The sequence below is a fragment of the Cricetulus griseus genome, chromosome 2 (genome assembly GCF_003668045.3).
Source record: "Cricetulus griseus strain 17A/GY chromosome 2, alternate assembly CriGri-PICRH-1.0, whole genome shotgun sequence".
Lineage (NCBI taxonomy): Eukaryota > Metazoa > Chordata > Mammalia > Rodentia > Cricetidae > Cricetulus > Cricetulus griseus.
In genome coordinates, this window is record NC_048595.1 from 414602999 (window position 1) to 414629703 (window position 26705).

The 26705-nt window shown below is 41.0% G+C and overlaps 1 protein-coding gene across 3 annotated transcripts in view; it reads left to right on the plus strand.

Annotated features, from left to right (window-relative positions):
• LOC100768685 (cytochrome P450 20A1) overlaps window positions 1-25784 on the plus strand; it is a 40389-nt gene extending 14605 nt beyond the window's left edge. For 2 of the 3 annotated variants that reach the window (XM_027397014.2, XM_027397015.2), the window contains exons 5-13: window positions 3329-3496; window positions 7250-7328; window positions 12560-12675; window positions 13892-13946; window positions 16839-16959; window positions 19178-19289; window positions 21644-21708; window positions 24875-24964; window positions 25113-25784. In XM_027397014.2, the coding sequence (XP_027252815.1) occupies window positions 3329-3496; window positions 7250-7328; window positions 12560-12675; window positions 13892-13946; window positions 16839-16959; window positions 19178-19289; window positions 21644-21708; window positions 24875-24964; window positions 25113-25263 (957 nt within the window). In that variant the 3' untranslated portion in view covers window positions 25264-25784. The remainder of the gene's footprint in view (window positions 1-3328; window positions 3497-7249; window positions 7329-12559; window positions 12676-13891; window positions 13947-16838; window positions 16960-19177; window positions 19290-21643; window positions 21709-24874; window positions 24965-25112) is intronic. The other variant, XM_035440972.1, reaches the window with a different exon arrangement.
• The last annotated feature ends 921 nt before the right edge of the window (window positions 25785-26705 follow it).

Sequence of the window (26705 nt, forward strand, 5' to 3'; positions counted from 1 at the left end):
CAGTACATAATGCTATCAAAGACAGGAGGCTTGGAATTATGACACTGCTGAGGAAAGTAAGTTGGTACATGGCTTCCAGGGGCAGCGTAGCAAAGAGGCATTCCCTCTTTTTTTTTTTTTTAAAGATTTTATTTATTTATTATGTATACAACATTCTGCTTCTGTGTATATCTGCACACCAGAAGAGGGCACCAGATCTCATTACGGATGGCTGTGAGCCACCATGTGGTTGCTGGGAATTGAACTCAGGACCTCTTGAAGAGCAGCCAGAGCTCTTAACCTCTGAGCCATCACTCCAGCCCGAGGCATTACCTCTTAATCCAGATATTTCACATCTTACAGAAGCTGAATGCATTCAGAGGTGTGTTTGAAGATTACCTTCTAAGTGCTTTATTGTAGCAGAAATTGAAAGGGCCTTAAATGAATGTTTAGCAATAGATTAACTAAATGATAGCAAATCTATATAATAGATTAGAATTAAGAAAGGTAGCAGGGGTATTTGTTTATTTATTGACCTTGGGAGCTGATGGCATAGGTCTGACACTCAGACCTATGTTTGTGTTTCCCTAGAGTGCACAAGCCGTGAACTTCATGCCCAGAGCCTGCTTCTTAGATGGTGTGTCAGCTTCTGAGGGCAAATATAAAAAAGCACCACAAATTCACAGGGTTGCTTTGTTTCAGGCTGGGTCTCACTGTATAGTCATAGCTGGCCTGGGACTCACTATATAGACCAGGCTAGCCTTGAAATCAGAGAGATCTGCCTGCCTGTGCTTCCTGAGGACTGAGATTTCCAAGCTCATGGTGTCAGAAGGACTAGTCCCTGTTAGGACTACATGATGGTTAGTTTTATGTGTGAATTAAATTGAGCTAAAGGATGCCCAGACAGCTGGTGAAGCATTAGCTCCTGGTACATCTGTGAGGTATTTCCAGAGGCTGTTAACCCTTGGTCTGACAGAGTAAAGGTAGCTCTTACAGTGAAAGTAGCCATCATTCAGGCTGCTGAGGACCTGAAGATGATGGTGGTGGTGGTGGTGATCATGATGAAGAGGAGGAAGAGTGAACTTGCTCTTCATATAAGCTGAGACATTCATTTTCTCCTGCTTTTAGATATCAGACATTGGGCCTTTTTTATAATTTTGTGTGTATATGAAAGCTTATGTATAAAAATGTCAGTTATCTCTACCTGGGCCAAATGTAGGGGAACTAAAAATAATTTCTGGGGCTTGAGAGTTGGCTCAGTCGTGAAGAGCACTATTGCTCTTACAGAGGACCTGGGTCCAGTTCCCGACATGCACATGGTATAATCCATAGGAAAGGCTCATTTCTCTATTGCATGGTAGTGTCACATCTGTCACTTACCAGCTCCATGTGTGGGTCATTTGACTTACCTAAAGTTATCTGCACATGAGTTATATAAAAACACGTGACATGAGATCTTCCATCCTTGAATACGGAAGAATAGTGTACTGTTTATTTTGATCTTTATTTTTTTCTCCTTAATTCTTGTACTTCATAAGACAATTATAAACAATCTGTCTTTAAATTTATTCTTAAGTTGTAGCGGTGCATTGTGTACCACATGAGTGTGAAGGTCAGAGGATGACATTTTGGGAATAGTTCTTTCCTTCCACCATATGGGTCCCAAGGATGAAATTTAGGTTGTCAGGCTTGGTGGTGGGTGCCTTTACCTGGTGAGGTAAGTCAGTGGTCCACCTGCCCCCATTTCTCTATTTTTTTCTTTTATTTGTGAGTGTGTGTGTCAGAGAGAGACAGAGACAGAGAGGATGACTTGAGGGAGCTCTACTGTGTAAGTCCCCATGATCAAACTCAGTTGTCCTGTCAAGTGCCTTTAACTGATGAGTCATAGACTGTCATTTTTCTTGGTTGTCATTTCTACAAGAAGCCTGGGCTTCTTCATAGACAGTTTCCTTTGAGTCTTTATTTCCTGTGGATCACCAGACTTTCTTCTTTGTTTGTGTGCCTCTTTTTTTTTTTTTTTTTCTAATTTAAAACGGCACTCTTTACATACATCTGGGGCATCTCTTGGCATCAGATTCTCCACCTGCCTGGGAGTTTGCCATTTGTGGCCTGTGTGATTATTATTCTTTGCTCATTTAGTGTCTTTTCCAAACTCTCCTTATGGAGTCTGCTTTTTGTCGAGTGTGGCTGCTGAAGTATCTGTTCCCATAGCTTAGTGCCCAGGGAGGATGCTGATTTCACCCACAAAGCTTGCCAACAACAAGAAAAGAAGGAAAGCTTATCTCAAAAAAACCAAAAGAGAAGGGGGGGGGAAAGAGAGGGGGGAATGAAACAAGATAAAAAAGCTCTCAGTGGTTGTAGATTGGCTTTGTGTTGGGAGTGCCCTTTAACACTTACCCAGGCTCTTTATATCCAACCTTAGCTTGTACTTCCTGCTTGTACAGATGTTGATGCTTGCCAGATGTGAAAGCTGAGTGTCTTCTGGGGTCTTTCTGAGCATGTGGTCTACCTGTGGGCATGCACACAAATAGACACCCTGGTTTAGTAAGTAACCCTCTCGTAGGAGTGTGTGTTCTGGACTCCTAGTGAGTTCTCCCAAACTCTGTAGTACCAACCCCCATATAGGCTCGGATTTTGTTTGCTTGTCAGCAGCAGTGGTGCTTGCATCAGACAGCTCCAGGGTGCTGCTTGTCAGATTCACACCCTGGACAGGACAGAGCAGGCCTGCTGAGATTTCAGCACACTTTTCTGAGCAGTATGCAGTGTAAACTCAGAAAGGATTTCTAACACTCTCCACTTTATATTTCTAGAGCAGCCAGATCCTTAGGCAGAGAGACTGCTATCTGTGACTTTTTTTAATTTGGGACATGAAATTCATGTTTCTGTCGTGTCCGTCTGTTTTGTGGTGCTGGGGATTGAACGCAGGACCTGGTGCATGTTGGGCGTGTGACAACCAGCCAGCTACACTGTCAGCCTGAGAGTCATTTTGAGTTGTATAGTATAGTATCAAAGTTCTTGTAAGAAATGTTACCTGGCTCAATGGATTAGTCTTGACACTTTGGAACTCTTAAGATCCCCCTCTTACTAGGTTTAAGATTTTTCCATTTTGAATATTTAGCTTATATTTTCTGTGTTTATTTTTGTGGCCACCCTGTCTTATTTTAGAAATTAGTCCTTTTATTGATGCTAAGGCCATCCACTGAAGATGTCGTCACAGGTCAAGACACAGCATGAAATCCCTGAGTGTTTAATTTGGTTACACAGTTGTATATATGACATATGCTGTCTTACCGAATCTCCAGAATTCAGAGAAAGAAAAAGTGAAGAGTTATCTGTCTGTTCTTTTCAGCTTTCAGAAGAATTGTTGGATAAATGGCTGTCCTACCCAGAGACCCAGCATGTACCCCTGAGCCAGCATGTCCTTGGTTTTGCTTTGAAGTCTGTCACACGGTTGGCACTGGGTAGCACGTTTGAAGAAGAGCAGGAAGTCATCCACTTCCAAAAGATTCATGGCACTGTAAGTCAAGAACAACATTTAAAATGTTCTTTCATCAGACTGCATAATTGAATGCTGACTTTACCTCTCAAAAGGTAGGTGTGTGTGTGTGTGTGTGTGTGTGTGTGTGTGTGTGTGTGTGTGTGTATTATGTTTGTATGGATGTTTGTACACATACACTCATGTATGTGATCACCTGAGATTAATATTCGGTATCTTCCTTTTATCTATCCCATCTTATTTTTGAGATAGTACCTATGCCTGAGTCCTGAGCTTAGCGATCAGTTAGAGTGACTGGCTGGGAGCTTCAGGGATCTTATCATCACCATGCCTCCAGCATAGGGTTGTAGGTGTGGGTCACTATGCCTGGCTTTTGTGTAGATTTGGAACGCTGTATCTCACACTTGCACAACAGACACATTACCAACTGATCCATCTGCCCAGCTGTGTGTCTCTCAAGAAGATGTAAGCATCTCTGTTTTGACTTAAAAAGAACAGTAGAAGTTGAGATGACTGGTGCTTTTTTGTATTATGTGAAGATCTCTTTTCTTTTTAGGTAAACATTTTGAAATGTAAAAAAGTATATGATTAAAAAAAAGCTTTAATACTTAACAGTATACTATAAAAGTACTATTGAATTCTATCACAAAGGGAAAGCTACATTTAATAGAACTAGATTGTGACCTACATAGAAAGTTCAACACGATCAGTGGAGCATGACGTCTCTAATGAGGTGAACATGTTTAGCAGCAAGGCTAATTCAGTCTAAATTGAGTAACTTTGGTTTCAAGGTAAGATTAAAAATTTTTAAATTTATCTGTTTTCGTTTCATGTGCATCGGTGTTTTGCCTACATGATTGTCTGTGTGAGGGTGTCAGATCCCCTCGAAGTGGAGTTACAGACAGTTGAGAGCTGTCATGTGGGTTCTGGGAATCAAACCCGGGTTCTCTGGAAGAACAGTCAATCAGTGCTCTTAACCACTGAGCCATCTCTCCAGCCCCCAAGATTAACTTATTTTTTGAAATCATATTTAGGTCATGAACTCTACCACTTTGAGATTTGAGCAATTGTTCCTTACATTATTTAAGTCCACAAATAGTTGAACAGTTTTTCCTTATGTTTCCTTTTCTTTCCTCCTTTTTTGTTTGTTTGTTTTTTGAATTTTTGAGACAGAGTTTCTCTGTGTAATAGCCCTGACTGTCCTGGAACTCACTCTCAAGACCAGGCTGGCCTCGAACTCACAGAGATCTGCCTGCCTCTGCCTTCCCAGTGCTGGGACTTAAAGGCCTGTGCCACCACCACTCAGCTGCTGGTGCTTTGATGCCATCGTCATTGTCGTCGTCGTCGTCGCTTCTTCTTCTTCTTCTTCTTCTTCTTCTTCTTCTTCTTCTTCTTCTTCTTCTTCTTCTTCTTCTTCTTCTTTTCTTATCCTCCCCCTCCTCCTTCTCCTCCTCTTCTTCCTTCTTCTCCTCTTCCTCCTCCTCCTCCTCCTTTTCCTGTGCAGCTCTGGCTGTCCTGGAACTCCCTTTGTAGACCAGGTTGGCCTCAGACTCACAGAGATCAGCCTCTTCTACCTCCCTAGTGCTTAGATTAAAGTCATATGCCACCACACCCAGTTTAATATTTAAAGCAATGTGTTCTAAACAACAATCATCAGGAACTGAAGATTACTACCTTGTCACTCTATAACATTACATGTGTGTTGGCAGGTGTAAATGCATTTGTGTGCATGTATGTGGGGAGGCCACAGGACAACTTCTGATGTCGCTCTCAAGATTGTCATCCATCTACTTTGAGATAAGGTCTTTTCATTTTTTTTCTGGAGCTCATCAGTCTTCCCAGCAAGGGGTCCTCCTGTGTCTACCTTGCCAATGCTGCAATTACAGTTAGGCATCCCCAACCCCACTGTCTTAGTTAGGGTTACTATCGCTGCAGTGAAATACCATGACCAAAAGCAAGTCGGGGAGGAAAGGATTTATTCAGCCTCTACTTCCACATCATAGCTCATCACTGAGGGAAGTCAGGACAGGAACTCAAACAGGGCAGGCACCTGGATGCAGGAGCTGATGCAGAGGCCATGGAGGGAACACTGCTCACTAGCTTGCTCCTAATGACTTGCTCAGCCTGCTTTCTTATAGAACCCAGGACACCAGCCCAGGGATGGCACCACCACAAGGGGCTGAGCCTTCCCACATTGATCACTACCTAATGAAATGCCTTACAGCTGAATTTTATAGATGTGTTTTCTCAATTGAGGTTCCCTCCTCTCTGATGACTCTAGCTTGTGTCACATTGACATAAAACTAGCCATTATACCCAGTTGAAATGTTATTTTATTTATTTATGTCATTAGAATGTGTGCATGCCTGTGCTGGTGACGCATTTGTGCACTCATGAAGCCTAGAAGAGGCATTGGAGTTACGGGGACTCTGCCTGTTACACGGTGTGGGGTTCCAGACTCTAGTCCTCACGATAGTGTATCTAGCACTCTTAACCAACCACTGGGCCTTTTCTCCAGTCCTCTACTTTTTTTGTGTGGGTTCTGGGAATCAGGCTCAGTTCCTCATACTTATAAGGCAAGTGGTTTATTGACTGAGCCATCTCCACTTTTATATCCATACACTCTTGTAGTTGGTTTTTTGTTGTTGTTGTTTTCTTCTCTCTTCACTGTTTGTGGACCTGTCACTCAGATCCCAAATAAATACATGGAGACTTATTCTTTCTTATGAATGCCAGGCTTTAGCTTGGCTTATTTCTAGCCAGCTTTTCTTAAATTATTCCATCTACCTTTTGCCTCTAGGCTTTTACCTTTGTTTCTGTATATCTTTTCTTTTGTTTAAGATTTGTTTCTTGTCTAATGACCCAGTTTTCAAAGATTCGAAGCTATTCTTCTGCTTATTATCTTCAAATCTTAGACTAAATTTTAATAGTTCCTTGGCCTCAGCCAGTGTTTATCAATATCTCAAGTGAAATAATTGATAAATTACCTATGATTTATTTGATTCCCTTACATCTGAGGGGATTACATATATATATATAATAATGTGACCTGCACACTCACTCTGCTGCTAAATCCTTTTTGGCCTCTGATTCATCTGCTTCTTCCCTTTTTCCTTGTTTTTGGGGTGAGCTTGGGGGTGGGGTAAACATGGCAAGGGTCTCATGTAGCCCAGGTTGGTTTCTATGTAGCCAAGGATGACCTTGAACTCCTGATCCTCCTCCCTCCATTTCCTAAGTGCTGGGATTAGAGGTATTGCCCACTATACTCAGGTGTAGTTTGTGCTGGGGGTCCAGTCCAAAGCTTGGGAGATGATAGGAAGTGCTCCACCACCCAAGGTATGTTCTCTACCCTGTGTACTTCTTTTAAGAAAAGAAACTTTTCAGTGGTGCACACCTGGGAGGCAGAGGCAGAGGCAGGTAGATAGATCTCTGTGAGTTCAAGGCCGGTCTGGTCTATAGAGCGAGTTCCAGGATAACCAGGGCTACACAGATAAACCCTGTCTCAAGAAATAAAAGAAAAAAGAAAGAAAAGAAAAAGAAATATTTCATATGCCATCTGAAATTAGTTTGAAAGTGCCTTGATTGAAATCATTAACAAAAAGTTCCTGAGTTCTGTCCTCAGGAACTATGGGTCACGTGACTGGACAGTCAGCTGAAAAGGAAGCGCTCAGGTCGATGGAGAGGAAAGACCTCAGTACTCACCAGTGTCCGTCACTCAGCTTCGCGTAGGAGATCCATACACTACGAAGTACTTACATGGCTTCTTGTTTTTAGGTTTGGTCTGAGATTGGAAAAGGCTTTCTAGATGGGTCACTTGATAAAAATGCCACTCGGAAAAAACAGTATGAAGATGGTAAGTTTAGCCACTCTTTAATTCACTAGTTTTTGAGTAGTGCATGGTAGGCAGGTATTCTACTGATGATCCAGATCCCCAGGTCTCACCTGCAGAGTTTAATAAGGTTTCAAAGATACGTGCCCTGATTTTAGTAGTTTTATCTTGATTGGTGAGATTATTGGTCATTTATATTTTCTCTATGCTTTTTCCTTCTGCATTTCACTCAGTGACAGTTTTATTTCAGTGAAAGGTAAGAAAAAGCAGTAAGTAGAAACTGACACTGCACAGTACACACTCAGTACATGACTTGCGGAAGGCATGAGGGGACACTAGGAAGCCTTTCAATAGTGTATATTATGAATGATAAACACGGATGAAATTCTCTAAAAGAAGAAAGTATTTGTGAAGTTTTATTTTATTTGTTGTGTATTGGTGTTTCTCCTGCATGTACATCTGCGTACCACTTGCATTGCTGGTGCCCACAGAGGCCAGAAGCAGGTAATTATAGTTCCAGAGTTTCCATGCATGTGCTGGAAATCAAACCCAGTTCCTCTGGGAGAGCAGCTGTTGCTCTTAACCACTGAGCCACCTCTAGCCCTTGTGGAGACTTTTACATGTGTGTATGTGCTGCTGAGAATGTTAGGCATGTGTTCTACCACCTAGCTGTGCCTCTAACCCTCATTATTGGCAGTATTGTTTCTGTAAGTAGAAAACCAAAACCAAATCTGCTAAGGAAGTAATGTCAAAATGATTATTCTACAGGCATTTGTGAAAATATATCAAAAATTTAAAATTCTGTAACTTTTTTAAAAATTTTAAATGAATGAGGTTTTTTTTTATTTGTTTCATTTTGTTTTGAGACAGGGTTTCTCTGTGTAACATCTCTGACTGTCTTGGAACTTGCCTTGTAGGCCAGGCTGGCCTCAAATGCTGCCACCACCACCACCACCACCACCACCAGGCTATGGAAGAGCTTTTTGACTGCATGTTTGTATATGCGCAGTGTGTGTGCAGTGCCCTAGGAGTCCAGAAGAGGGTGCTGAATCCTCTGGAACTGGAGTTACAGATATTTATGAGTGGCCATGTGGGTGCTGAGAACTGAACCTGGGTCCTCTGCAAAAACAGCAAGTGCTCTCAACTGCTGAGCCCTCTCTCCAGCCCCCCAAATAAAAAAAAAATACTGTCATTATAAAACTGGGTGGAATTTTATGTTTTCTGACAGTGATTTATAAGATTTACATACAGGGGCTGGAGAGATGGCTTAGCAGTTGAGTTCACACCCTAGTATCCACATTGGATAGATCACAAACACCTGTAATTCCAGCTTCCAGGGATCTGATATCCTCTTACCTCTCCTTCATGCACTTTCACACATGTGCACACACATAAATAAAAAACAGACATTAGTAGAGTTTACAAAATAAAAAATAAAATTCACATAGAAGAGTAGTATTTTGTAGGGCTGGGGATGGCTCAGTTGGCAATGTGCTGACTGTCCCAGCACAAGTTCTTGGGTTCAGATTTAGCACTTAAACAGAATGTGGGTGTGGTGGCACACCCCTGTACTCCAGCACTTGAGGGGACAGCAGAGGGGGAGACAAGTAGATCCAAGGGCTTGCTGGCCAGCCAGCCTTGCTGAAATGCCATCCTCTAGGTCCAGTGAAAGACCTTATCTCAAAAAATGAGTTACAGCTCCCACAGCTAAGCACCGAGCCATACTCCTGGAATCCAATTGTAGAGAGGGGGGAGTGATGAGCAAAGCAGTCAAGACTGTGCTTGAGAAACCCACAGAAACAGCTGACCTGACTTAGTGAGAGCACAGGTCCCCTAGTCGTAAAGTTGAGGAACCAGCATTGGACCAAACCAAACCCTCTGAATGTGGGTGCCAGTTACAAGGCCTGGGCAGTCTATGGGACCTCCAACAGTGGAACCAGTATTTATCCCTAGTGCATTGAGATCCCATTCCCTGTGGAGGGACACTATTGCAGCCCAGATACACGGAAGATGGGCTAGGCCCTCCCCCAAATGATGTTACATACTTTGCTGATCCCCCCATGGAAGGTCTCCCTATCCTTGGGGAGCGGGTGGGGGGCATGGGAGGATTGGAAGGAGAGGGAAGGGGGGATTGATATGTAAAATAAGATTGTTTCTAAAATAAAAAAAAAAATAAGGTGCTAGACCATCAAAATGGCTTGGTGGGTAAATGTGCTTGCTGGGCAAACCTGCCAGCATGTGTGTGCATGCAGGGTAGAGTTTGATGTCTGATATTGTCCTCTGTGGCTCTTGACCTTAAGTTTTAAGACAAGTCTCTAGCTAACCCTAGAGCTCACTGGCTAGGCAAGACTAGCTGGCCAGTGAGCCCCAGTGCCTGTCTTTTTTCTTTACGTGAGTAATGGGTATATGAATCCAGGTTCTTGTGCTTGGGCAGCAAGTCCTTTCCAAAGCCATCCCTTGCTCATGCCAATAATGTATAACATGATTACTCTGACCTTGCTTCATCTTCTTTTCTTGGAACCAGGCAGGGTGATTAAAACACAGATCCTGCACAGTTGTACACTTGTGTGGTCCCAGCTACTTGGTGTGCTGAGATAATAGGATCATCCATTTGAATCCAGAAGTTAGAAACTCATCTCCCTAAGAGAAAAAAAGGCTTTATGAAGCAACAGAATATCTTCCATACATAATGGTATTGCTTCATAGACTTCTCTTAAGTGTTTTGTTATGACCTACTGTGTGCTGGTTCTTTCTATGTGCAAAGGCCACAAAACATCCTATGCTCATACTTACTGTTCTAGGGATCCTCCGGACACACCCACCAGAGGGCTTTAAAGCCAGTTTGAGGCATTTCTTGTGATAGTACTCATTGCCGTTCTCATCATTTGATGGATTCGTTTAGATTAATTCCCTTTGTAAAACCCAGATTTCAGAAATAGTCACAATAATTCCCAAGCTTCATTACACCACAGTTTTGTGTTGTTTTGTTTTAATAGTGAAGCCTGGCTTATGTCTCCAAACACTTAGATTCAATTGCTTTGAGGTTCGACTTGTGTTTTCCTATTTGTAGAAACGCCTCCCAGGTGGTTCCAATGTGCTGCAGGGTGGGAATTACTGCAGTATACCATCAGCAAGTCCTCCTTTCCATCGCTAATGTGTGGTCGTTATTCAATTCTTATCACCATTTGGTCAAGACTTTATACGGTCTTGCTAGGTTCTGAGAGATATTTATGAATAAGAAGAATCCTTGTATATAATTCTTGTTGGAAGAAATTAGAAATGATCTAAATTAGTAAATTTATAAAGTTTAAAAAGATGAAAACTGCTGTGGTGGAAAGACTAGAAAGGCTAGAGCATGTGGGGCAGAGAGGCTACAATTCTAATTATTGTGACAGGTGTCATCAGTTGAGATTATTGTTGATCAACAATTTATGAGATAGAGAAACCAGCCCTGCAGACCATGTGGGTACCTGGATGTCCACAGGAAGTCTGGCCAAGAGACTGTGAGTCAGAGTCTTAGAGGTCCAACTATTCCTGGTGTATTTGAAGCTAGTATGGTACAGTGATGATAATTACAAGTGAGAGATGGAGATGAGGTCTGGAAGATTAGACTGTGTATGGCTTAGAGCTGTTTATACGTGTATGTATATGTGTATGCATATGTGTGTATATGTATACATGTATGTATATGTAAGTATTCAACTAGGCTGGTTCTTTGATATAGGAAGCCAATAGATGTTTCTAAGCAGTTATGCTCTGAGTTACAATTTTTTTTCAAATCTTGTCTTCTGCTGGTAGATGAGAATGCCAGGACAGAGGCGGAGAGAATAATTCAGTTGCTCTTGCAATGAAGCAGAGGCTAAGGCTTGGACTAGGTGCAGACCAGCAGATAATGAGGGACAGAAACAAGGGAGCAACAAAAAAAGTCTGTGCTTGGAAGATAGAACCATCCACCCTAGATCATGTGTTAAATATGGAGGTAGAAGGCAGGCTGTTGAGCCAGAGTGACTAAAATAAGATTCCTAATAAAGACGCTGGGGAACCTTGGGAAGATACGGTTTTGCAGAGTGATCAAGAGTTCATGTAATATGCTTCAGGTACCCAAGTGGAAACATTGAGTTTGCAGTTTGGAGGAAAGAGGTCCTGGCCAGAAGTGAAAGTTTGCAAGTATTGGCTACATAGTTTTAAAATCTTGAGACCATAGATCACCAACATAGCAAATGTAGATTGAAAGGGAGGTCTAAAACAAAGCCTTTACATCGTAAGATCTAGGCCAGCCTGGGCTAAATAGTAAGACCCTGTCTTCAAACAGACTAACCAAAAACAGAAAGAAGGAAGAAAAGAGAAATACACAACACCCAGCCCTTGGACATAGCATTGTTGAAACATTCAAGAACCAAAAGTAGTTAAAATGAGATGGTATGGACAGTAGGACAGTAAGAGGAGTGTAGAGTTCTAGGAGGCATTGGGAGCAGTGCTTCCTGTATTGAGTTCTAATTCCTGTATTGAGTCACCAGTCATAGGGTAGGTCAGCGAAGATGAGGGATGAAGCAAATCTTTGGATTGTTTTTATGGCCATTAGTTACCAGCTATTTGTGTCTTATTAGGTTTTAGAATTTACCTTTCTGATTATTTCCTGTTTCTATTTTTTGATGAGTGAAACTTGATTTGGGAGAAGCAGTGCAGTTAAGAGGACAGGATTTAGAAAGAAGGATTAATATTGATGGAGAAGAGAAACTTGTGTGTTTGGAAGCCTGTGTGGTGTGAGAATTGTTTTACGTTTTCACCTGGGTGGTAATAATTTAGATATTTCTTTAAACTCAATTACTTCTTGAATTGCATATAGGTATTTTATACAGTTTTTAATTTGTGTCTGAAATTTAATAAGGAAGAAAAATACAATGAATTTAAACACAAATTTGCTTTTTAAATTATTGGTTATTGACTTCAAAGGTTTTGTTCTGCACATAGTAACATTGAACAGATTTTGTTTCATTTTTTTGTTGTTTTCTTTTTTAAGGCTGGGTTTTTCTGTGTAATCTGGCTGTCTTAGAACTTGTTCTGAAAAAAAAAAAAAAAGAGTTTGTACACCAGGGTGGCCTGGAATTCACAGAGATCTGCCTGCTTCTGCCTCCTGAGTGCTGGGATTAAAGGTGTGCTCTACCACCACCCAGCCTAAACAGAATTTTTTAAGGAAATTTAATCTCCACAAATACTTATATTCTTAATTATTTTTTTACATTTTCTTCTTTAAGCCCTCATGCAGTTGGAATCTATTTTAAAGAAAATCATAAAGGAACGAAAAGGAAGGAACTTCGGTCAACACATCTTCATTGACTTCTTAATGCAAGGAAACCTCAATGAGCAGCAGGTGATAAGGGGTTAAGCATTTATGGGGAAGGTCACATATGCATTGAGCACTTTTCTGTCAGTCCTATGGCCTCCAAGAGGTTGGGTGTCTGTTTTGCTATACTATCATAAGTAGCCAAATGTCCCCCTAGTTTACCCCTGAAGCTGCTGTAGAACCTTTAAAATTAGGATAAGCAAACATCAAAACCAAATGATCTGCTCATGTGTGTATGAGTCTTGATGGACTCAGACTTCCTGTCCACATGGCCAAGTTCAATGATTGTTTGTTACCAGCATAGTGCTGTGTTTATGGTGTTGTCAGGCTAGGGTCAGCAGTGGCATCCTTGCCACTTCACGTCATTATAGGAGTCCCAACATGGCATGTACAATCTCCAGTAGGCAGAAGGAAGTTTCTGGATGTGAGTGTCTGCAGAAATTGACCAGGTTCAGAGGACGGTAACAGGCACTTCTTCCCTATGCCAAGACAGTGTTGTTGCACCAGGCCAAGCCATGAAAATAACACTGAAAAGATTTGCCTATGGTGAGCCTGTAAGGCTACTAAGAAATAAATGACTATTATGTCAAAAGGCTGTGCAAACAGGAGCAGGGGCACACACTTTTAATCCTGACACTCAGGAGGCAGAGGCATGCCAATTTCTGAGTTCTAGGCCAGCCTGCATAATGAGAACCATCTGGGAAAAACAAAAGACCATGCAAGGTAGCATCCACCCATGACAGGGTGGATAGGAGCAGGTGGGGCTATGATTGTCAAAGGACAAATTTAATTAAAAATGACAAAAGTAAAAGGTAAAATTAACACAAGATAATAGGCAGTCCAGTATTTAGAGATTTTTATTTGTTCTTTTCTTTAACATGTAAATGTGTGAGCCTGTGTGAGATTATGTATACTGTGTGTGTGCAGAAGCCCTCAGAGGCCAGAAGGGGGCGTCAGATCCTCTGAAACCAGAGTTACAAGTGGTTGGGAGCTACGCCTTGTGCTTGCTGAGAACCAAACCTATGTCCTCTGTAAGAGCAGAGAATGCTCTTGACTGTTCAGTCACCTCTCTGGCCCTGCAGCCCATTGTTTAGATTGGTTGTCACAGTGAAGACCTAGTAAAGAAATAATGCATTTCCCCCCACTTTTTATTCACTTAAATTTATCCTCTAGATTATTTTAGTAGGAGTTAGTACAGATCACCTTATATTTCATACTTTCTAAACTTAGTTTTGTCTTGTAGATCCTAGAAGACAGTATGATATTTTCTCTGGCCGGTTGCATAATAACTGCAAAGTGTAAGTATGAATTGATTTCCCTCAGATAGATTACAGAACGTACACTGGTCAAGCTCTTCTGAAGAGAGAAACACTGAAAGAGGCCTTTGTAGTTTTCCTTTCTTGCTGTTTTATTCTTGATTGAAAAGCTGGCTTCAAGTGGTGCCTCCCCTGCACACATGGGTTCAATTTCACCTTTGAAAATTGCCATAAATTTCTTGGCACATTTTATGGATTGTGAATTCTAGTTATCGCCTTTCAAATGAGCTGCTTTCCACACCTTTCCTGGTGAGCGATAAGCTTTTCCATTTCCTTTCCTGCTCCCCTCCTCCCCTCTGGTGCTAAGGGTTGAGCCCAAGTTCTTGTCCACACTAAACAGACAGTCCCTCACTGGGTCACAGCCCCTCTGTTGCTGCTTTCCATCGATTCCAAGCTGGTTTGCTGTTACTAAGGACTTGAATTGGAAAGGACTCTCTTCTTGGAATTGAACATGATTTCTATTTAAAATTCTAAGGTGTGTTACCTGCATTGGTTTGTAGCTTTATAGAGAACAACACATTGATACAGTATTTATAAAAATGTTTATAACATAAAAAGGCATAATATAAAATGCTTCCAGAAAGTATTCAAGTACCAGGTTAAAATGTGGAAAATTTATGTTCACTTGAAGGACTTAATTTGCACATCATTTCAAGGAAAAGTTTTTTGAATGGTGAAGGCTGCTAGTGTAAACATCCCACACACTTCTCTTCTTTAACATTCAGCTGTGTCTAGATGTTATGGACTAAATGAAATGTATGCAGATGTGTCAAAGATCTCAATTATTTAAAAATTTATTATTTAAATATTTTCTTGCATTTATCTGTTGTGGCAGTGGGCACATGCCATGGGGTGAGCACACTGTTAGAGTTTAGCTTACCATAGACGATACCAGGAATCAGACTCAGGTCATTAGACTTGCCAGCAAGTGAATTTACCTGCTGAGCCATCCCACAGCCCATCAATTTTTTTTTAATGCTTATTTGTTTTAAATCTATATTACATTAAAATGTACCTTTCCTAAAAGCTTTTTAAAAATGGAATTTAACCTGGGCATGGTGGCACATGTCTAAATGCCAGTATTGAGGAGGGTGAGTTGGGCAGGTCACAAGTTCCATGCCATCCAGAGCCACGCAGTCAGGCCCAGACTCAAAAACAGAAACAAAACAAAACTGAGTTTATTATGCTGTGACCACCACAAAAATTGGTCATCTCACAGGTAGAATTAACAGTTACATCTCATTTTCAGTTTTTAGGGAGAGTTTATAAAGAACATTCCTATTTCTTTGCTGTGACTTTTCTTAAAAGATGTATTTATAATGCTTTATTAGTTTTACATGATAATGGAGTTAAGCAGGACATACGGATGACTACTGTATGCAAATCCTTATTAGTAGTATATGGATACACTACTATATATATAGATAGGCAGATACTGTAAATTTGTACTGCATATTTTAATGTATATTGTAAGTTATGTATGTTTACATATCATTTGTGAAATAGAAATGCTGTGGTTCACCCAAAAGCCATCTTGGGCCAAACTTAGTAAAGTGGCACATGCCTTTAGTCCCAGCACCTAGGAAGCAGAGGCAGGCAGCTCTCTGAGAGTTTGAGGCCAGCCTGATCTACAGAGTAAGTTCCAAGACAGCCAGGAAGTATAGGAAAAGTTAAGGATATAACCAGTTACTCTTGAATAATTGGATTACCAGGCAGCTATTGACTTTTAGAGGCAACAAGTGACTCAAACATACATATTTAAAAAGTTAACTTTGGGTTTTGTGCGTGTATTTCAATGTTATACAACAGCTTGTACTGGAATAATAATGATAATAATAATAATGAGAATTTAATTTTGAGCTTGTCCTCAGTCTATAAACAAAAGGTAATTGATAAGGAGAGGGAAACAGTACTCAATACACATTACAAAGCACCTGCAATAGAAAAGGTAGTGCTGTAGGTACTGTTGCTTATGCATAGTCTAGGGAAAGGATTTCTTGGAACAGTTAGGCAGCATAGCTACTTTGTTTCCTCTGCTTTCTGTTCATTTACCCTGAGAAAATAATCCAGCTGAAACCAGAGGTGAGCCAGAGCCAGTGTCTGTCAGGGTACTTACTAAAAGTGCATATGAGGGCCAGGGACATGACTCAGAGGGTGAAGGTGCACCAACATGGTGACCTTAATTCAGACCCAGGAATCCACAAGGTGGAAGGAGGGAACTGACCCCACAGACATGTCAACACACTTACATATGCATATGTACATACATACATACATACATACATACATACATACATACACACACAGTAGATAAATAAATGTGACTGAAGTTTTAAAAATAGCACAGATGGGTGAACCTTACCCCCAACCCATGGAATCAGAATCTTTGGATGTTAGGTTGCAGCACCAATAAACTCAAATGATTTGGGAGAACCAATAGCCCAAACAATAATTAATTATTAAAAGTTTTAAAAGATTGAATATTGTCATATGAGCAAATCTCCCCCAATGTGATTTATAGGAATCTCACTGGTGTCAGGTAGGATTATGCAAGTAGTGTGGTTTCCTGCCAGATTTCAGAAAGATGATGTCGTCATTGCTCCGTGTGTGTGTGTGTGTGTGTGTGTGTGTGTGTGTGTGTGTGTGTGTGTGTGTGTGTGTCTTCCCCCATCTTCTACACACATTCGTGTTCTGTTCAAAACACTCAAATCCTGTGAAGAATTTTGTTTTAATTTTTGGTAATTTTTATGTACATCTGCCAGGAAAAAAAAGAAAGAAAATTTACAAACTAAACCTTTAGCTTTTTTTTCCTTATTTTATACCAAAAAATATGCAGTAGCTATTTTCACTGACATTAATGCAATTTTTACATAGTGTGTACCTGGGCAATCTGTTTTCTGACAACATCTGAAGAAGTTCAGAAGAAGCTATATAAGGAGATAGACCAAGTTTTTGGAAAGGGTCCTATTACTTCAGAGAAAACTGAGCAGCTAAGGTAAGACTACAGTGAAAGGAAAGAAATGATTAAAAAGGCAAGTATCGGGTGGTTTATTTATTAACATAAAGCTTATGCTAATATGTAGAAAAGATATATATTAAAATATTTACATAGATTTTCATTTTGATTTCTTTTTGTTTATTTAAAAAATGATTTAGATGGTCATAGTGGTCATTCATACCTTTAATCCCAGTACTTGAGAGGCAGAGGCTGGTGTAACTCTGTGAGTTCCAGGACAGAGCTACAATAAGGAGACCCTGTCTTGCAAAAAAACCAAAAAATTATATGTGTCTGTATCTGTAAGAGTATTTGTGCACGTGTATATGTGGGTGCCTAGGGAGATCAGAAGAGGCAGTTGGAGCCCTTGGAGCTGGAGTTGCAGTTAGTTGTGAGCCACTAACTGGGTACTAGGATCCAACTCAATCTGGTCTTTTTCCTTTTCTTTTGTAAATCTTACTTTTATTCTTTCTCTGTGGCTGGCTGTGTGGCTGAGGGGCTGGCCCCTGAAGTCCTCCTCCTTCCTCTCTCATTCCCAGATCCTTTTTTTTTTTGTTTTTGTTTTTGGAGACAGGGTTTCTCTGTGTAGCTTTGGAGCCTATCCTGGCACTCGCTCTGGAGACCAGGCTGGCCTGGAACTCACAGAGATCTGCCTGGCTCTGCCTCCCGAGTGCTGGGATTAAAGGCGTGCGCCACCAACGCCCAGCGAGTAGCAAGCACTCACTCTTTTAACTGTTCTTGACAGCCCCTGTTTCTGTTTTTGAGGCAAAGCTTTACTGTGTACCCAGGGGGCTCACAAACTTGTAATCCTCCTACCTCAACCTCCTGGCTGCTAGGGTCATAATTATGTCCCATTTATACACAGATTTTAACAGATTAAATTTAATATCTAAAATCATAAAAGTAGTTCTGGGAGCTGGAGACGTGGCTCAACAGTTAAGAGTACTGGCTGCTCTTCTACATGACCCAAGTTCAATTCCCAGCACCCACTTGGTGGGTCACAACTATCCAGTTCCCAGAGGTCCAGTGCCCTCTTCTGGCCACCATTAGCAGTACACACTAATGTGATGCAGACATGCATGCTGGCAAAACACCTATATACACAGAATAATAATATGTTTAAAAACGCCGAGCAGTAGTGGTGCACACCCTTAATCCCAGCAGTCCGGAGGCAGAGGCAGGTGGATGTCTGTGAGTTCAAGACCAGCCTGGTCTACAAGAGCTAGTTCCGGGACAGCCTCCAAAGCCACAGAGAAACCCTGTCTCCAACACCCTTTCCCCCCTCCCCCCCAAAAGTTTAGAAACAAGACTATGCAACTGTTGTGTGATATTAAAAGAAATAAAGTAGTTCTAGAGAACCTTTTAATTAGCCTATATGTTGTACCAATGATGTCAAGCATGTGGATTTATACTTTGTTTATAGGAATACAAAATAATGCAGGCACACTGGGAAATGCTGTAGTAGGATTTTGTAATGTTAAAGCATATATTCAGCTTCTCTCTGACTCAAACATCCCTCAGCATCTCTAGGTAGTTGCTCAAGAGAAATGAAAGCAGGCCTATACAAAGACCTCTGTGCAAATGTTGGTAGCTGTATAATTCAGAACGCACAAGAGCTGAAAGTCCGGATTTTACCAACTGGCAAATTGTGATATTGCCATACTGTGGGAGGCTGCTAATTAATAGAAAAACAATATCAATATATACAACCACTTGTTAAATGAGAGAAAGGGCAAAGGACTGCCTACCACACTGTTTCACTAATGTGAAATTCTACAAAAGTCAGCATTAGCTCGATAGAAGGCCTTGCCACTTTCTCCAACCTGCTCTCCAAGTTGCTCCTGGGGTTGTGGTTGCACACTGTAGTCATTTGGGCCACTTTAAAAGACAAGCATCTACCTGGAAGCAATCTCAAACTGCTCTGCAGTCTCTGAGCCTCAGAAGGTTTCACAATGTTCAGTCTTAACACAAATACCCATCCCCTCACCAAAATAAAAGTTTCCCAGGTACCTGGAACAGGAATTACAGACTGTTGTGAGTTATCATATGGGTGCTGGGATATAAAGCTAGGTCCTCTGAAAGAGCCACCGATGTTAGCAACTTCTGAGCCATCTCTCCAGCATACTCATGGGGGTTTGACCTCCATTCTGCCAGTGTTTGTCATGTGTATTGACTTCAACACATCTCTTTAATTTTTTTTTTTTAAAAAACAAAACAGATATTGCCAGCAAGTGCTTTGTGAAACTGTTCGGACTGCCAGACTAACCCCAGTTTGTGCCCGGCTTCAAGACATTGAAGGAAAGGTTGGCCCATTTGTTATTCCTAAGGAGGTAGGAAATGTTCAGTGTATTTAACTTAGTCAGCTTATCTTCAGCTACTTTGGTATGTGTTTTTATTTTCTTTTAATTGAAAGTAAATCTTTTTCAGATGGTATATTCTGATCATTTTCCCCTCCCTCATCTCCTCGCCTCTCCTCCCCATCCTTCCAACTCCATGGTCTTTTTCCTCTCGTTAGAAAACAAACAGGAAAGTAAAGAAACAATACATACAAACAATCAAGAAAAACACATTCACAACACAGATTTACACACATAAAACAATAGAAACATAAAATTGGAAACCATAATGTACAAGCAAAAGATCGGTAAGTTAAAAAATGCCCAAAGAAAGCATTTTGAGTCAAGTCTCCAAAAGGACCACTGAGTTCGTTTTTGTGGTGACAGGCTCCAGCTGGGCTGGTATGTGTGCTTAAATTGTATTCCTGGAGGTATTCAGTAAGCGCTACCGTCACCGAGTCACAGCCAGCATAGTTGTGGGATAGCATGGATTTCTTTTGTCTTGCTTCCTGTCTCCGTGTACTCCTGTCAACTGTCTATACTTTTCTTCACTCTTGTGTGTGATTATTGTGCTGAGTGTTGTGTGCTGCACAGATGCACATATGTTATCTTAAACACTCAGATTAGAGCTGGTAAGATTACCCAGCAGACAAAACCCCCAATGTGCAAGCCTGGTGACCTGAGTTTGATCCCCAGAACCCACATTAAGTAGGAGAGGACTGGCTCTAAAGAGTTGGAGTCTGATCCACATACATGCTGTGGCACACCCATGATCATACTCAAACATCATACACACAATAATAATAATAGTTTTTAAAAACTGAGTCTTAGTATGAAATCTTAATATGGTGTTATTTACTTTCTCTTTCTTTTTTTTTTTTTGGGGGGGGGGTTTCTGAGACAAGGTTTCTCTGTGCAGTCCTGGCTATCCTGGAACTGCTCTGTAGACCAGGCTGGCCTCGAACTCACAGAGATCCACCTGCCTCTGCCTTCCTAGTGCTGGGATTAAAGCCTGGCTCATTTTAACAGCCATGTAGTGCACTGTATGAATTGTATGTGTCATATCAATTTATGTCCTGTAAATAAGGCTGTCCCACTAATGAAGATTTAGATTGACATTCTCTTTTTTGTTTGTTTGATTTTTGAGACAGGGTTTCTCTGTGTAACTTTGGAGCCTGTCCTGGACCTCTCTCTATAGACCAGGCTGGGTTCTGCCTCCCGAGTGCTGGGATTAAAGGCATATGCCACCAACTCCCGGCAGACATTCTCTTTTTATTATTAAAAATTATGCAGTTGTAATGGTATTGGATAATACCTTAGAAATGGAGTTTTTGAAAGCTGAGCATAGTGTTGCATACCTTTAATACCAGTACTTGAGAGGCTGAGGCAGGAGGATTTCCATGAGTTTGAAGCCATCCTGCAAGACAGTGTGCTGGAGGTCAGCCTGAGCTGCATAGTGAGGAAATGGAGTGTTTGGATCAAAAACCATGTGTTGCCTACAGGGACTGAAGTTAGCTCAGGTGGAGTCCTTGACCAACTCTGCAAGGGGTCCTGGTTTTGAGCCTGAGCACCACCAAATGAATTATTTCATTAATGACAAATGAATCTTTTAAAAGGCAAATTATACTTCACTAATAATGATAGTGCATGCTTCCTCAGAGTTAGGGGTGTGGCCCAGTGACAGTACTTGCCTAGCTTGTGTAGAGGTTAATCCTTAGTACAAGATGACTAACTAACCAAATCACAAAGGCCTTTTAAGACTCTGGGTACAGCTCAGTGGGCCCTGGGGTTCAGTCCCTAGTGTGCGGACGCGCGCGCGCGCGCACACACACACACACACACACACACACACACACACACACACACACACACACACACACATCCCCCAGTTCTTACCACTTTGGATTTATGATTTATGGATTTATGGATTTTTTTTATTTCATTGTTTCACTTGCATCTCTCTGGTAATTAGAAAGATGGAACCGCTTTTCACACGTGTATCAACAGTTTGCATTTCTCTTCTCACCCTGTTCTTCCTGGTAAGCTGTCTGCGTGTTCCTCGGCTGTCAGTCATGTTTTGGATTTCTTCCTGTTTACAATCCTCTTCCACCAATGCTCACAGTAGTTTTCAGCTCTTAGCCATATGCAGGCTTTAAATTTTCATATAGCCAAGACTGCTTTTTCCTGCATGGCACCCAGATACTGTGGCATGCTTCAGAAGTCTGATCTGTTGTAAGATGACCAAGCTAACGGCTGGTGGTGACTTTGTCGCTTCACATTTCCACTAGCTTTGGGGGGTGACTTGTGTTGCGTTTATTGCGCTTGACTAACTAGATTTTGTTTTTTAGACCCTCGTCCTTTATGCCCTCGGTGTGGTTCTTCAGGACCCCAGCACTTGGCCATCACCGCACAAGTATGAAATAGTGTTATGTCTTTTTGATTGCTGGTTCTTATGTGCATGCCTATTTGCATTGCTTTCCCATGTTTTGAAGAGAAAATTCACTATGGGGAATGACGTGACAATGGAAGCCATTCTACTTCTGCCCGCTCTTTGCTGCTGCTTCTCCTCCATTGTCTCATTCCTCTACCTGCCCTCCTTTCTACCCTCTCTCTCCTTTATTGACTGATTGATTCATTGATTGATTGATTCTTGAGGCAAGGTCTTGCTTGATAGACCGTGCTGGTCTGGAACTTGTGATCCTGTCTCAGCCTCCCAAATGCTGCCTAATGTGACATGTGACACTATGTATTTTGATTTGTGGTTTTGTCTCTTTTATTATCACTTCTACCTCATAATCTGTATGGTTATCTGATTCTATAACTGTCCTTTAGTCTTAATAGATTTTTAAAATAGATGATGTTGCTCATGCAGCTTTTTTTATAGAAACAAAAACTTTTTAAAAGTATAGAAAATCTAAAGTTACTTCCTTAGGTACATTTTCTTTTCCTTTTTTTTTTCAACAAACTTAACAATGAGTTTATTCCTGGATATAAAGCATTCTTCATAAATCTTTTTTTTTAGAAAGAAAATTATTTTACATGTCAATCCCAGGTCCCTCTCCCTCCCCTCTTGCCCCCCCCCACACACACACAACTAACACCCTACCTATCCCATACCCTTTCTACTCCCCAGGGAGGGTGAGGCCTTCCATAGGGGGTCTTCAGAGTCTGTCATATTCTTTGGGATAGGGCCTAGGCCAACCCCCTTGTGTCTAGGCTCAGGGAGTATCCCTCCATGTGGGATGGGCTCCTAAAGTTCATTCCTATGGTAGCGATAAGTAAGTCATGCAGCTTTTTCATAGAATCCAGAAATCACTGCTGTGTGTCGTGTGTGGGAATGGTGAGGGAGAGGTACTGCCCCGGGCTAAACTTAGATACATGGTCATGTTTTGAGATTGATTATAAAGCAGTGCAAATGTAAGAGGAAGTCTGTGATGGGACTGAGTCATGAGCATGCTAAGGTTGGGTGTATTAAATGTTCCTGTCACTTTAGCTTTTGTTTCAGTATCTTAACATTAAAGGTTCTTAGTAAAACAGCTGATCTTAAATTTTCATTCTAAAACTATTGACTATTTTATATTCAAAATGACTTTAATAACAAAATTAAAGATGTGCTTCTGTAAAAATATGTGTGGCTATATTTACAGAAAACTAAAATTTGAAAAAAAATTGTTTATTATTTTTTTCCTGAGACAGGGTTTCTTTGTATAGCCCTGGCTGTCTTGTAACTCACTCTGTAGACTGGGCTGGCCTCAAATTCAGAGATCCACCTGCCTCTGTCTCTCGAGTTCTGGGATTAAAGGCATGCACCACCACCTCCTGGAAAAATTTGAAATTTTTTAATCTTAAAAAAAGAAATAAGAAATCTGCCAGGTGGTGGTGGTGCACACCTTTAATCCCAGCACTTGGGAGGCAGAAGCAGGTGAATCTCAGTGAGTTCAAGGCCAGCCTGGTCTACAAAGCCAGTTCCAGGACAACCAGGACTGTTAAACAGAGAAACCCTGTCTTGAAAACCAAAAAAAAAAAAAAAAAAAAACAAAACAAAACAAAAACAACCAAAAATCTATGTGAAAAATACCAAGTTTTTGATAACTTGAAGTGAGATATGAAGAATCTAGCTGGACATGTTGCTCATGTGCAAGGCCTGGATTCTGTTCTAGTGCCATAGGGAGAGAGAGGAGAAGGGGGAGAGAGAAAGAGGAGGGACTTCTTTGGAAGTAGAGAACTTAGCAAAGCACCTACTATGTAACACATAGTTGATAAGTGTGCATGTGCAGCACTCAAGGTCAAGTGCTATGCTGAGCATTTTGTTTGTATTTAAGTAAAATACAAATATACCATGTCCTCTCTCTCTCTCTCTCTCTCTCTCTCTCCCTCCCTCCCTCCCTCCCTCCCTCTCTTTCTCTCTCTGTCTCTCTCTCTGTCTCTCTGTCTCTTTCTCTCTCTCCTACTCCTCCCATGTCCTCTCCTCTTAGACCATTGTTGTCACATATGCATATAAATGAATCCTCATATATCCTGAGTCCGCCCTGTGCTGCCTGCATGTGTGTCTTTCTGAGGCTGGCCACTGGATGTTGGATGGACAGAGAGCTCATCTCTACAGGACACTAATCCTCCTCTCAGCAGTTGTTAGTTGCTTGTAGCCCCTCATTTATGGGTGGGGCCTGGTGAGATTCCCTCCCCCCATCTTGAAAATGTCAGGTTTTGCTCGGGCAACCATGTTGTTGAGATGCCATGGGTGCATCTTCCCTGCGATAACTAGAAGGCACAATCTCACAGCTGACTTCCTGATCCTCTGGCATGAGATTTTTTTTCTTACCTCATCCTATTTAATTCTCTCAACAATCCATGAGCTGAGTCTTCTACAGCTGGAGAGACTGGTTAGAGAGATGACATTTACACAACAGTGCGAATAGAAACAGAACACCAGCATTTGACCGCTGTTGGCCTTTGCTATGTACACAGCTGTGAAAGTGTACAGACACTTACAACCTTCTGCAAGACAAATTAATGCAGATATGCCTTTTGGCATATTGTAAAGACTGATGTTTTAATAATCTGTGACATTGCTCATACCTGTGTTCATTAGAATCTCAATACTCCTGTGTACATGGAAGGACAGACGCTCTCCACCAGGCCCACTAGCATGTGTTCAGGGTTCCTCTTCTCTAATACAGTTTAGATCTTTTAAAAACATTTGTATTTTAAAAGAACTTATGTGTTTTCTTTTGAATGTTTCTACTTCTCCAGTAGCATTTGACAGGCAAAGTCTAAAATAAAAAAGCCTTTCTTGGCCTCTTAATATCTTTCACTTATAGTAAATACAAACTCAGTATAATTGGTAAATTTCAAGGCTCAAATGCCTAATTTTAATTGAAGACACCATGTGACCTGCTACATTGCTGGATCTGAGGAATGTATTTTTTTAAATCCACTGTTTAGAGGTAACATTTGAGAAATAGCAAGAGACTAAATGTGTATGTGTTCAGTGGTTTGGGAGTAGACTTAAACTGTTACAGCCTATGCATTTAGTGTTGCAAGTGGGACTATGTTATGGTGACCTCTGATTTTCCTTTTAGGTTTGATCCAGATCGCTTTGCTGACGAATCAGTGATGAAAGTGTTTTCCTCACTTGGCTTTTCAGGGACATGGGAATGCCCAGAACTGAGGTAAAGGCCGGGGACAGCAGTGAGAAAGGAAAGTCGCCATTCTCACTTGCTCAAAATCAGATGATCTCTCTAAATGACAGTGAGCGATATAATTTTAATGTCGAATTCTTAATCTTTAGTAACTGGTCCATCTCTTCTTCTGGATCAGGTTTGCTTACACGGTGGCCACAGTGCTAGTGAGCGTGCTGGTGAGGAGACTGCACCTGCTTGCTGTGGAGGGACAAGTTTTTGAGATGAAGTATGAACTGGTCACATCATCAAGGGAAGAAGCGTGGATCACTGTCTCCAAAAGACACTAGACATTAGTCTTTATTAAGTAGATGGAGGGAAATGCCTATGTAGAATCTGTGCTGAGTCCTTTTACAAACCCAGCATCATTTTGTAATGTAAAACCTATCAGTGCTTTGTGAAGTACATATGGATTTTTATATACCAAAATTTCTTAATGTGTAATACACATTCATACTTATTGCACCAATATATTGACAATTTTAATAGGAAAGTTTAATTTTTTTAATTTGCATCACTTTCTAAGCCATTATTTTTAATCTTGATTTTTCTTAGGTTGATCTGCCTCTCTATATATAGTTTTTCTTCCCGAGACAGGGTTTTTTTGTGTAGCCTTGGCTGTCCTGGAACTCACTCTGTAGAACAGGTTGGCCTCAAACTCATAGAGATATGGGCCACCACCATCTGGCTCAAATGAATAACCTTAGAAGTGAATTCCTTTGTGTAAGTGGGAGAATCATGTTTTCTGAATATTCATAAAGAGAAACAATGCTACCTCCTTTTGCTTTCTAATAAATCACCTATCACTCTGTTTTGTTTTCTGAGTCTTAATTGGTGTCTTAATCATGTTAATTGGGCTTTGGTAATTTCCTAGGCATTCTGTGTAGTGTCTGCTGTATTTTCTCATCGATCCTGAGCGTTTGTCTATAAGCTTGCAAGTGGCTCAGCATTTTGAGCTGTTCAGAATCATCTGGGAACAGCAGATGCTTCTCAGTGGTCTTCAAAGCGAGTGTCCATCCTATGTGACCAATGGAGGCGGAAGCTTGTCCTGTTTCGCTGGAAATCTCAAAGCACTCTGTTAAACTCTACTTTCCATGTAGAGACAAAGAATTCCCAAGTTGGGAATTAATTATGATGTCATACGACACAAAATGAACACTTTAATAAGAAAGAATAAAGCACTAGTCAAAAGCCACAACCAAAGTGGGGTTGGAGAAGAGAACAGACGTCTAAAACTGTAAGCCATAGCGTAGATAAGGAAGTACCCATATGACAGGTGAAGAGCTCACACACACTGTTAAGGATCTGGGGACGTGGCTCAGTGGTAAGCACTTGCCTTGCATGTGTTGCCTTGAGTTTGGTCCCCAGAACCTTGTAAACAAACAAACAAAAAAAGGAAGTAGATTAAGAAAATACACAATAAGATTCATGGACAAAAAGACGAGAATGGAGAAATGGCTGCAGTTTTCTACAGCAGTGTTCAGTCATTAGTAAGGAAAGTGGGGCTAAAGTTACTTAATATCTAAAGTATCTTAAGAATTGTTCAAAATATACTTTAGCACTAGTAGAAGTTTTATTTTCCATGCTTTATTGATAGCATTATTTTTTAGTTCACCTTTGTTTTGTCTTGTGCTATAATGATGAAGAATTTCCTTTCTGCTCTTCTACTGAGTTGTCACCACAACCCCAGATTCTTTTCCCTAGCCCAGATGCGCTGCTACTTGTTGAGTTT